This window comes from Ischnura elegans, chromosome X, assembly GCF_921293095.1.
Source record: "Ischnura elegans chromosome X, ioIscEleg1.1, whole genome shotgun sequence".
NCBI classification, from domain to species: domain Eukaryota; kingdom Metazoa; phylum Arthropoda; class Insecta; order Odonata; family Coenagrionidae; genus Ischnura; species Ischnura elegans.
In genome coordinates, this window is record NC_060259.1 from 25,632,100 (window position 1) to 25,645,136 (window position 13,037).

At 39.1% G+C, this 13,037-nt stretch overlaps 1 protein-coding gene across 2 annotated transcripts in view; it reads right to left on the reverse strand.

Annotated features, from left to right (window-relative positions):
• The window catches only part of LOC124170512 (Golgi-specific brefeldin A-resistance guanine nucleotide exchange factor 1), a 72,705-nt gene that overhangs the window by 2,904 nt on the left and 56,764 nt on the right, over positions 1-13,037 (reverse strand). Inside the window, exons 31-32 of one of the 2 annotated variants that reach the window (XM_046549283.1) lie at positions 7,387-7,725; positions 1,922-1,982 (exon numbers count right to left, since the gene is read on the reverse strand). In XM_046549283.1, the coding sequence (XP_046405239.1) occupies positions 1,922-1,982; positions 7,387-7,725 (400 nt within the window). The remainder of the gene's footprint in view (positions 1-1,921; positions 1,983-7,386; positions 7,726-13,037) is intronic. The other variant, XM_046549284.1, reaches the window with a different exon arrangement.

The window sequence follows — 13,037 nt, forward strand, 5'->3', positions numbered from 1 at the left end:
CCAATGAGGTCTTAATGAAGATACTAGATTTGGAGACATTAAGCTGTCTTCAAAATCTCACACAAAAGATACGAAAATGATCTCTTGCAGGATACATAATGTGATTTTTCTACTCCTGTGAGCACGATCCCTTCCTTGCCAACAACCCAGGTGCCCAAGGTGTTGTAGACAGACGCAGGATATAACTCACACAAGGGGTCAATTTTGCCACCCTGTAGCGTTATGCTAGTAATGCGTTGTTTAATTGTAGGTAACATGTATATTAGGGTGGTCCTTATTTTCAGAGTTTTCGAATTTCTTTTGGGATGCCCCCCAGTTTTGTTCCATTCGGTGAGAAAATAAATCATGAAAATTATTTTTGCAATCAGATTCCCAAAAAACATGCCGCATTGCACTTCAAGTTTTGAAATTTTGGTATTTTTGGGTGTTTTTTGGACATAACTGAAGATGATGTCACTCTCTGATTATTCTATCACTTTTTTGTCTTCCATAACGACTCGTTAGACATTTGCAGAGTATCACCTCAAATTTATTTCATTTCATTTACTTTAGTGAATTGCTTGGCCTAGGCTCTTATTAGTGGACCACTCAAAGGAATTTTTTGTCCCTGGCTTGCTTAAACCATTTGCTTGCTTAAACGCTGGGAAACATTTTGTCCAATGCAAACCTCTTGACAATAGTGTTAGTAAAGCATATTTTCTAATGGATTCATAATTGCTTTGAGTCGCAGATTATAATCTATACCTTATTTTGACACCAAAAATTTGAATTATCCACGATTTTTTTAGCATTTTTTGGATACAAAATTCTAGGGACCAAAATATATACTCAAATTAAAGAATATTTCGAATTAAAGAAGTTAGAATTACCCAGGTTCCACTGTAATTATATTCTTATCAGTAAATACCAGTAATTAAAAAAAAATATTTTAGAAGTTTTACCCCTTGATTGTTGAGTATGTTAATGTGATTTTTCTCTTTTGATATTCTGTCAATAATGTTTATACATGTAAATAAATAATGAGTTAACCTAAGAAATCCATGTTTCTGAATCTGAGAAAGCAATTTTTTAATAGCAATTATTTTGCTATGCACACTGCCTCTTCACAAATCTATTGTAGAAAGAAAATGTTGTCATTTTTAATGGGAAAATTTGTATTTAATTTTATATCTATACAGGTCATAAGTAATTTTGATCTTTAACCCGGCCTGTATTGCAGCCAACAGTTATCACCTTCTTCTTCATCATTCGTATGATGAGAACTGTACTTCAAATTGGGGCTATGTATGGAAAAAATCATGACTGTTTAGCCGGTAGATTCTTTTTGTGCCAAGTACTGGAATCGGATATAATCGGAATTATTGGAAAACACGGATAACCCACTTTCGCTTATATGTCTTGCAATGCTCATAATTTGCTTAAAACATACAATATATTATTATTCAAGCATTTATTCTGTTATTTTAGAGTGCTTCCCGGACTCAGTGAGAGCTTTATTCGCCAGTTCGCCATATTTTTAGCGGAGTGCGGTCGCGCACTGAGAGGCTTGGAAAACAAGAACACGGTGCTCCCATGAATGCAGCTAGCGTGCAATCGCCTCCATTTTACGAAGGGGATTCTAATGGAAATAATAAGCCCAATGTATCCTAGTATTAATGTAGTAATTCCGATGATTTTGCGTCCGATTTCATTTTTTTATAAAGATCGCGGAAAAAATTGAGCGAGAGTAAAAATTATGCACGGATAATCTGCGACGGATAATCGGGAGTCTGCTATACTTCTTTAATTCGAATTTATGGATAATTTGAAGTTTTTAACTGGTACCTTGATGTTCGAATTATCCAAGTTCCACTGTACATGAATAAGAAAAGACTGCTTATATGTACAACTTACAAAATATTGTTCAAGGTTTATTGCTTACCTTGAGTGACAGTTGATGTCCAACTGCTACTATGTAGTACAGTAACCGGAACAATTTGAGGCTGTTAACAGAAAAAATGGTGTAAATGATATAAAATCTTTGATAGTTTGTACACAAGGCATAACACATGTAAAACATAAAATAAACCTTTTTTATGAATGCAGTTGATAATAGATTATTGAAAAATAATTTGCAAAATGATAGACTCTGCGAAGGTGATGTTCAAAACACGAGTAAAATTACCTGAACTGCATTATAATGGTATTAAAAAATAACATGCAGAGGCACACTTCAACAGAAGGTAGAAATAGGTATATGTGTTAATCAGAAAACTTATGGCATAAATAGATCAGAAACACCAAATAGTGATCAACCCTTTTGCAGTTGTAAATTATACCATGAATCATATGGACCTATTTCGTGATTATGATTGAGTGAAGAGACACCAATTTACTTGTAGCTGGCAATGATACAATGAACTGTAAATGTTATGTGTCAATAAATTATTATTGTTATTGATCAGTAAGAACTTAAATACGCCTCCTTACATCATTTCATGACTTTACTGCAAAGTCTCTACTTTGAATAAGTGACCATGATTCAAACTGGTTTCCCAAAAATTATTTCGGTACTGATTCTTTGTGGGCTCAAATCGCAAGAACTGGTGGCACTTAGAACCAATACATCTGTAGATCTTTCCTCAGTGACGGCTACAAGGCTGTGTCACTGGCTAAGAATAATGATAAATAATATACTGATCTGATCTACATCCATATCTGAACAAACCCTTGTTTTTCCACTTGGGTCCATATTTGGAGCACTTGTTTTCGTGATCTACCTGATCCTTAGGTTGTCAGTAACATTAATAGCCACACCCTGATCCTTTATTCTGAGAACACCATTTTAATTCTATCTGACCCATTTTATACCTTCACATATTTTATAAATCAATAAGAACCACAGGAAACATCAGAAATTGATGTCCACAAAACTTTCTTCAATTCAGTGACACTGACTGTTTGATCAAACTGATACCCTGACCTTTTCAGAATTTCCAAACTTTCACACTTTACCAGACTATGTATTTGCCACTGAATACTTTAACAAATACATGATTACCTAAGTGGACATAAAATATAATAAAATGCAAGCAAATTACATCCATAAAAAGAGTTAAGGAAAATCATGATTTTTAACGGCTATGGAACACCAGCCGAATAACATGACGGAATAATGATACCCAAGTGTGGAAGATACACACATATTGAAGAAGATGGGGAAAAAGTGCCTTCTTGCTTCTAAAAAATATATGATTTTCGAGATTATTATTATTGTATTCTACCGATTAAGGTAGGTTTCCATGGAGTACTCAGGAAGTGATCTGGGAGCCTCCCTTTCCTTCCAGCGGTGCCTTCTTCAATTCACTGTAAGGCCTACTCTCTTTCAATCTATCTAAAAATCCTATTCTTTTCCTTCCCCTCCCTCGTTTCCCTAACATTCTACCCTCTAACACCATTCTCAACATCCTCTCACCGCTAAGCACTAACTCCACCCATACCTTCTGTCTCCTGCGTATCTCATCTAAAAGCTGCCTCTCCTCGCCAACCATATCCAGCACTTCGTCGTTCCTTTTCCTCTCCGTCCATTTCACCCTCTCCATTCTTCTCCATACCCACATCTCGAATGCCTCCAATCTTCTCTCGTCTTCTTTCCTCAGTGTCCATGTTTCCGCACCGTATAGAGCTACACTCCAAATCAAACTCTTCACTAACCTTTTCTTTAAACTCTTACATAACGATCCTCTCAGATGCTCCTTCCTGGTCACGAACGTATCCTTCGCTAATGCAATTCTCTTCCTGACGTCCTTACTACTGTATCCGTTTTCCTCTAATGTACTGCCTAAATAGTTGAGTTGCTCAACTTGCTCAAGTTGTTCACCACCCACCTTTATCTTGAGTCTCACATTCCTCGCTCGTGATGCTTTACAAAACCGCATAACCTTAGTTTTCCTGTGATTAATCCTCATCCCGTACTCCTCGCAATGCTCGTATAACGCATCCACTAGAGCCTGAAGCCCCCTCGCTCACTGGCTAATCAACGCCTGATCATCCGCGAATGTCACTGATTTGAACATCATTCCTCCGACTTTTATTCCAGCTTCTAACTCATCCCACGCTTCCCTTACCATCTCTTCAGCGTACACGTTAAAGAGCAGCGGTGATAGAGGACAGCCTTGCCTCACACCTCGGCCAATGCTTGCCCACCCAGATTCTCCGTCCGCTACCCTCACTTGCGCAGTCTGGGCCATTTACAGATCACGAATCAGTCGTCTATCCCTCCAATCTACACCTATTCTCTTGAGAATATCCATTAACTTTATCCAGTTCACCCTATCAAACCCTTTCTCAAAATCCACGAAACACGCATGTACGTCCTGGTCATATTCTGGGTTCTTCTCGACGAGGGACCTCATTATTGCTATTGCATCACGAGTTGACTTCCCTTTTCTGAAACCAAATTGATCTTGGCCCAAATACTCGTTTGCCCTCGCCTTCATTTGTCTGTTCAATATCCTCAGCACCACTTTCACCGCATGCGATATTAGGCGGATAGCCCCATAATCTCCGCATTCCACAGCTTTCTTCTTTTTCGGAAGCAGAATTAAAACTGTCTTCACGAAATCCTCCGGCCAACATCCCTCCTCATAGATCCTGCGCCCTAGTTCGAAAAACCTTTTCTTACCTTCCTTACCTAGATTCTTCAGAAGCTCACACGGGATACTGTCCACGCCTACTGCTTTCCTAGCCTTCATATCATGAAGTGCTCTCTCTATTTCCGAATCTACTATCTCCGGCCCAAGATTATCCTCCTCCACTGCACTTTCCTCCTCTAGAGTCAATCTCTCTGGTCTGTTCATTCCGTCATGCAGGTTCTCCACATATTCCTTCCATCTACTCTGTACTTCTTCTCGCTCGGTTAGCATCCTCCCATCTTTAGCCTTAATTTTAGACATGGCTTGTCCTCTTTTGCCGCCCGATAGCGACTTAACTTTGGTGTACAACTACTTCAGTATGGCGCCTACTTCTCCATCCTTCTGGAACTTTTCCATTTCCTCACTCTGTCTTTCCCACCAAGCCTCCCTTGCCCTCTTAGTTTCACGTAGTAATCGATTATTCAGTTCCCTATACATTCTTTTGCCCTGTTCTGTGTCCACGTTCTTCCACTTCCTCCTCTCCTCCATTTCCCTTATCATGTTCTCCGCTATCCACGGCTTATTTATCCTTCTACGGTCAACGTAACCAATTGACTTCTCCGCCGCTTTGACTATTCCTGTTTTAATATTATCCCATCTTTCCTCAACAGTCTTGGTGCTGTCAATGTCCCGCATAGTAATGTCCACTAGATCCTGATATTCTCTCCTCATACTCCCCTTCAGGGCTTCTACGTTCCATTTCTTTGCCTTCCTAACTTCCATAAGTCTTTTGAATCTTACATTGCATTTCATGAGCACTAGATTGTGATCCGAATCCGCATCCGCTGCAGGGAAGCAGTGCGAGTTTTTTAACACTATTCCTAAACCTCTGTCTTACCATAATGTAGTCTATTTGATATCTCCCCACATCCCCTGGACTTTTCCATGTGTACCTTTCCTTTATGATGATTGAACCACGTGTTTGTGATGAATAATTTGTTTCTCCTACAAAATTCTGCTGCTTTCTCTCCCCTGTCGTTTCGTATTCCTATACCAAAATCTCCCATTTCGTTTCCATCCCCGACTGAGGCGTTCCAGTCCCCCATCACCACCAGATTTTTCTTAACCGGTGTGTCTCTTAATTATTTCCTCGAGCTGTTCATACACCTCATCTACTTCTTCTTCCATATGATTGCTAGTGGGCATGTAAACTTGGACCACCACAAGGTTGGTGGGCCGCGCCTCAATTTCTACCACCAGAATCCTATCGCTTACCTGGTCTATACCTGCCACACGCTTACCCATCTTCCCGTTTAATACTAAAGCTACCCCTCGCTGGCTCTCTTCCCCTCCACTATATATAACCCTATACCCATCACTCCAACAGTCCCCGCCATCCCTCCACCTCACCTCGCATAATCCTAAGATATCTATCCTCCCTTTATCCATTTCCCTCTTGATATTTTCTAACTTCCCCGCCCTCATCATAGTCCTCACATTCCACGTCCCTACATTTATAGCAGACTTCTTCTTCTCCATCTTCTTGGTCTTCTTTTCTTCCTTCTTCATTGTTGCTGCTGCTGATGATGATGATAAGTCTCTGCAAGGATTTCGCATGTTGGCGACCCTGAGGACCTTGCCGACCTCGCTGCCGTGCCCGACACCCGCCCTATGCGGACGGGTCCCGGGCGATGAGATTCCGAGGCTCATTTGGTTGTACTCCATGTGTTCAGGGAAGAGATAGTTGGTAGGGTTTCCCACTTCCATTCCAACAGTGTTTTTCACATGACACCATCACGTGGACTACCCTTCGTCAGGCTCCTACCCTTCGACCTATGTGGCATGGGTGGCCCTACCGGGAATAATTTAGAATTAATCCCGCCAGTGCAGCTCTAAGGGTCATAGGAACGCGCAAGCCTTTCCACCGCGACAAGGTTGTAGCCCAAGGGAAAGGATTTTCCAGATATGCTTGTTATATTCCCTGACATTCTAGGTACAATAAAATTCCAAAACTTTCCAGATTTTCCAGGAGAGTGGCCACCCTTTAGATCTGGCTCTTACCCAGAGTATCTTAATTCATACATCTCAGTGTCTTAACTGAATGCATTTATTCGGGATTTCATCGAGGTGAGTGGGTTCAATGCCCACATATTAATACTCATCTAATTTTTGGTGACACATTGATTGCATGAGAATGGCAACCTCCCCCTAGGTAGTTCTCTAAAAATTGCCACTGCCCACATCATAGGAAAATGTATTTCAAGATTCCAAGCACATTGTATGGATACCCAAGGAAAAAATCCAGAGCATTAGATAGGAATTAGAAACTAGACAAGACTGAAGTACAACTTTTGATTATTTAATAACAACTAAGAAATTAGCTCAATACTGTCATTGCCACTGAGAGATTGTGGTCAGGTTTCATGAAAAAATCAAAGAAATTAATCCTGATATTATTATTGATTAGAGTTTCTATCTGAGACTGATTTGAGACATACTAATCTTGAAAGCAAGACAAATGCATACTATGATTTCTCAGTACCTGTTTAAATGCAACACTGAAAACACCCCACATTTAAAGCATACCCCTTTTTACAAACTAGCAAACAAAATATTGAAGCTATCAATTCATCAAAAGCTGATTTCATTCATTTTTGAGCAAAATAGTAATGCATTTTTACATTCCTCAAATTGCCAAGGACTAACAAAGGGAAGATAAAGACATCTGGCAAGTAGCAACTAAGCAGAAGTAAAGCAAAGCATATGAACTTACCAAATATTGTTGCTTAGAACTTTTAGCCAAGCCCAGAGTAGTTAAGGGTGACACTTGTGGATGAGGGGGGTCAGGATGAGACTGGACTGTCATCATTGGTGTGAAACCATCTGATACTGAAGGTTGGGAAAATACATAGGAAAGGGGGGAAGAGGCACTAAGAGATGGCATGGTTGGGTTTATAATGGATGCAGGCATGGAGGAGTAGCTATTAGATACAGTTTGTGCACTAATAGTGACTGAATATGTAATAGGTAATGTGGCAGTAAGGGATAAGGTCCCTCCTTCAGTCCCTAATCTCGTCAACTTTGGCGGGTTTCCAATCGATGTGTTCACCATCTATGAGACAAAGGATGAGGACTAAAGTTAACCTAACAGCTTTGACTACGCCACAACACCAACATTCAACCAAACAAGATGTGTTGTCAGCCATGCTTATAGATCATCCCACCACCTTAAACCATCCTCAACAAAGACCTTAGAAAGTGGGGGGGGGGGGATTACTTTGGAAACCTGGTTTTAAGTGTCCCCCACACAAGAATCCCACCCAAAATGTATCCCCACCACAAATGAATCCCCACAGAAAATTACTTTTAGCCTTGGCCTTGTCCTCAAATAATGTATCCATAAATGTGCACTTATCTAGGAAAACAAAATGCATACTATACTCTACAAGCATCCACAAAACAAATTCATTACATAATTGACTACAAGCATAATAACCAAATAAAAAGTTTAAAATGAATTTATCTGGTGACAATGAATAGAAACAATTTGCAAGCCTTAACACACATACTTTACAGAGGTAAGTTGTTCAAGCTAAATTAAACTATAGAATAGTACTTGAGTGCCTGTTCTCTATTTTAAAATCAATAAGACAGTATATCATTAAAAGTAATTTACTCAAAATATTTTCACGATAGCATGAATTTCAAGAAAATTCAGATAGCATGAGATTTCTGCAAATTCTCAATATGCAGGTTACCAACACCTAACAACGACCCATAAAACTGGTAAGAACCCAGTGAGAAATGGGTGGTGGAATCCACGTGGAAATGTAACGTGGATACCACGTGTTTTTGGTCGTGGAATCAACGTGGAACCCACGTGGAAATTTGGTGGAAAAATTAAAACAGCAGTAGGTGCTGTCCTAAAACCATTAAAACCTCAACCACTCTATAGCTAAACCTTCTATATATGTGTCTACGATTTTTCATGTGCTCTCATGGCTGCCTTTCCACGAATTATATAAAAATAGAATGTGCGATACATTTTCACATAACTAGCGTGGTTTCAGGATGATAAATGACGCAATGTCACACCAGAGAGTTAAGTTCCACAAATTAGAAATTCTGTTCACCATTTTATGCTAATCACCACAAATCCACTTGAAATCAACGTGGATTCCACGTGGGTCCAACCACTCAATATCCACCACCACCAAATAAATATCCACCACTCAACATGGATTCCACGTGGACTCCACCACCCATTTCTCACTGGGAAGAGCTTCTAGCATAAATAAGGGGCAATTGAATTTTGTACACAATAAAAATGAGCATGGATGGTGCTAAGAGGGTTGGAGTGGGTAAGTTTCTCCCCCAAAGGATGTTCTAAGAACGCATTTCCATCAACTTCCGCTGCATGGTGTGGGCACTGGGTGTTCCCCCAATACCCAATTCTTACGTGTTTGCAGATACACCCATGTCTCGTATAGCGCAAGGGATGCGTTCCTCGGGGTCTTTGCGCTATACGAATTTGCGTTATACGAGAGCGTTTTATCATTGGGAAGATAGGGATGCGTTCCTGGTATGATAGGTCTTGGGTATTGAATTTCCTCTAAAACATCTATATTCCCATAAAAAGCCTTAGAAAACATTATTTATATAAATTTTTATAGCTTAAAACATCTTTAAAGATAGTATGCACGCATTCAAAGACTTTCATTCACGTTAATAAAAATTATTACGTGCTTTTGAAATTCCCTCCTGTCGTGCAGTCCTATCTCAGGGGATCGTAATGCGTTGCCGGCAGTTGATGATTTTTCAAACTAGTCTAAAAACAACTATGGTGTCACCCAGGCCCTTTTGTCGCTCATCGAAATGACAGGAAAATGCTACTTCGAATGCCATTTCATAGCTAGCGGAGTTTATGAATGATAAATCATTTTAATTTGAAGTCCCCCGAGTCATTAGCAGCTACGTGAAACAGTCTTTAAATGCCTTGAAACCTGACCCAGGTTTTCCTTCCCTGAAAATGAATGAATGAGATTGCATTCTTTTCCAAAACAATATCGTCTCGTCAACACTAAAAACTGGTTGAGGGAGAAAGGAGCCACTTTCAATCACAGCTTGGAGTTCATCAGAAAATGTTGCGGTGACTGCGCTATCAACACTTGCATATTCACCTGATATCGCCGCACTGAAAATACCTGCTTGCCGTTTAAATGCTGGAACCAACCGGAGCGATTACCACTCTCGTATTTTTGTACTGATTCTCTATGAACTTTCCGTATGTGTAGACCGCTTGGTTGAAGTTGGTGCGGCTGAGGTCACTGATGTTTTAACTTAGTCTTTATTCAGAATAAGGCATCGTACGTTTAAACTTCCGCGCAATATTGCTTTGACGCTCTCCATTTTCAAAGCAATTGACCTCTTTCAATTCCTCTTCTAGGTTTATAGTTTTTATTGATAAATTCTTGATTTTTCTACACGCATTCCTATTTTTTGCTATTCTCTTGGTTTTTACTCTGTATGGCTCTATCTAAATCACCTTCCACTGCTGAACTGTATTCCTGAGACGCAGAAGGCCTAAGACTGCGGGGAGGGAACGAAGCCATTGTGTTTGAGACTCTATAGCGGACCCTTTTATGTGTTGATGCTATTCATGCGCAACTCGGCCACCGCTCCATTTCTCCCCCGTGAATACCGATGACCTTGAAGGCTTTAGCGTAGACGTAGACCTGGAAGTCAATCGCCCGATAACCTATGACGGCAAAAATACGTCTCAAACCGTATTGCTGTAAAAAATCATTTCCACTAGCCCCACGCATAATTAACGATCTAAATTATTTATTATCATTCTGTTAAGGAGACGAGATAAATTACTTCGGTAAGCCGGCTATCTGGACCCAATGACGAGTAATACTTTTGGCCATTGCACAGCAATAGATTTCGATTAATACATAAACAAAAAAGAAGCTTTGAGGCAAGCAATAACATTAATATGCGTAAAATGATAGAAATTTCGTTTGTACTTCGCGCAAGTTCATGTTTTATCACGAGAGCGTTTAAGAGTTTTGATTAGGCTACACTGCGTTGCAATGATTCCCCGAGGAACGTATTTGTGCTAGATCGAAATTGCGCTATACGAGACATGGGTGTATTTGATTTTCATGCCAATCTAGGTGAAGCCCTAAATAAAATAATATGAGTTTAAATACCTTCGGGCATCAAAATAGATCATGGCAAACCATTTCTTTAAGGTATCCCCTTCCATTGAGAAACATTTCTGGTTAAACTCATTGAAATGTAAAATAATTACAGCTGATATTGTACCTTGATATAAAATATTATTCTGTTTCAAAGGACCTATTGTAAAGCAAATGCCATCCTAGGTAGAGTCTGCATTATGTCAGGGCAAGGAATTGATTTAAAGAGCATGAGAGCATGCAAATTCCACCAAGTTATAATTTTTTTCCTTATCAACTAGGCATAGAATGAACAATTGAGGGGAGTGGTGGTGATGATTGAAGTGGGAAAGAAAACAGCAAAATGTGAAACGTTTAAGTACGTAAAATCAGCTCAGCTCATATGCCGAATCTACTTTAAGTAGAACCTATCGTAATGCTGGATGTGTACATGTCATAAAGATGCACTGTAAAATGTGACATAATTGATCTTTTTCCAAACAAATCACTCAAAATTATCATGTCCAAGTCTTGTTATCATAACTATGCAAAGACAAAACTTTCACTGGGCTAATTTTATGCTAATGATGACAGAATAGTGTCTTAACAGCATAGATTGGAGAAATATGCGCTTTAAGTATATGCATACATTATCTATTTATATTTTTATCACCTGAATACTTCTGGTCATCACATGATAGTTATTAATTCTGAATACACTCCAATAGTAAGTATGTTTGGCAGGCTTCTTGTATTCCTGCAGGGTGGTCCAAAATTCTCATGCAAAATTTTAAAAAATCATAAAAAATTACGCCTTTTTCAGCATTTTTAAAATTGTGATGGATGCAGGGGATTGGATTGTGTTCAAAATGGCTGTATTGTCTCTTATAAAAGTTCCTTGGTCTTTAACAAAACAAATGATTCCCTTCGTCCTCTTCTTTGAGAGGGAGGGGGAGTCACTCATCGCATTTAAATTATCAAAAAATTGTAAAGAAAATAATTTTTTATGGATTTCCTACCTTAAAGTTACAGTGATCAGAATACGTTCAAAATCAGTATGTGGCCTCTTCTATATGTTCGTTGTCTTTTAAAAGATATATAATTCCCACTCCCCATTCTTTAATGGAGAAGGGAAGGAGCATGTAACAGCACAATTTAAACTCAGACAATTATCTTGATCAAACTGAAAATTATTATCCTGTGACATTATTTTAAATAATAACACAGAAGACCAAAACATACCCGGTTATACATGCAGAAGTGAAACTTGTGCTTGCTAATACCATGCCTACGATGATCCTCTCCACAATTAAGACTGATAAAAATGGTTCAAAACCCATATGAAGCCTTCAGACACTCATAGCAAAAATCTTCATGGTACAAGGCAGCCCAGAAAACTGAACAGGCTCCCCTACCTTTTATGTGCGAAATTGACACATTTGTAACATGGCTTGGGGTGAGCTCTACCCTCACCTAAGCAAACCAACCATTTGGATTGAAGCACTGAGTGGGTGAATACAGAAGTGCTGATATTTATAAGAAAAAATACAAATGGACTGGTAACAACAACTACAATTCTTTCCCAAAACAAGAAATAAGGAGTAAAGTACTGTTGACAAAACTAAAAGGCACCAGATACAGAAAAGAAGAAATTCCGTAAGAAATTTAAAATTATGATTGCCATGGAACCCAAGATATTGTGCAGGTTTTTCTAGATATTATGAAAGATAGGAACCCTCAGGACATCATATCACAGGAGTACCTTTATTTTCACTCATGTTTTATGAAAAATTGTAGAAGCCGAAAGAAAGGTTTCAATGAGAATGGGCAAGCACATGAATACAATCAGACTGATCTATCTAGGATGCTCTGCAACCATCAAACATACACTGAACATGTCATTGACACATCTCAGATAAAACAGGGGTTTCAATATGCAACTCATTCCAGGGGCAAATGGAAACAAGCAAACATCCCAATGACTAAAACCAAAGGCAAAGATTCAGAAAGAAAAGCCATGGAACACATAATTTATAAATAAATTTAAATCACCTCACCCCTACTATTTCCTTCAATGCTTCCTTCAGAAAATCGACACATTAATCTCATACCATAAAGGTTAGGGTGCCAGCACCTTGGCTTTGTAAAGGTAGTAGCCATCAAGACTGTGCACATTTTTACTTTAGAGGTGATAATTCAACATCATATTAAACTGAGATCCCAGAGTATAGCCAGTCATACG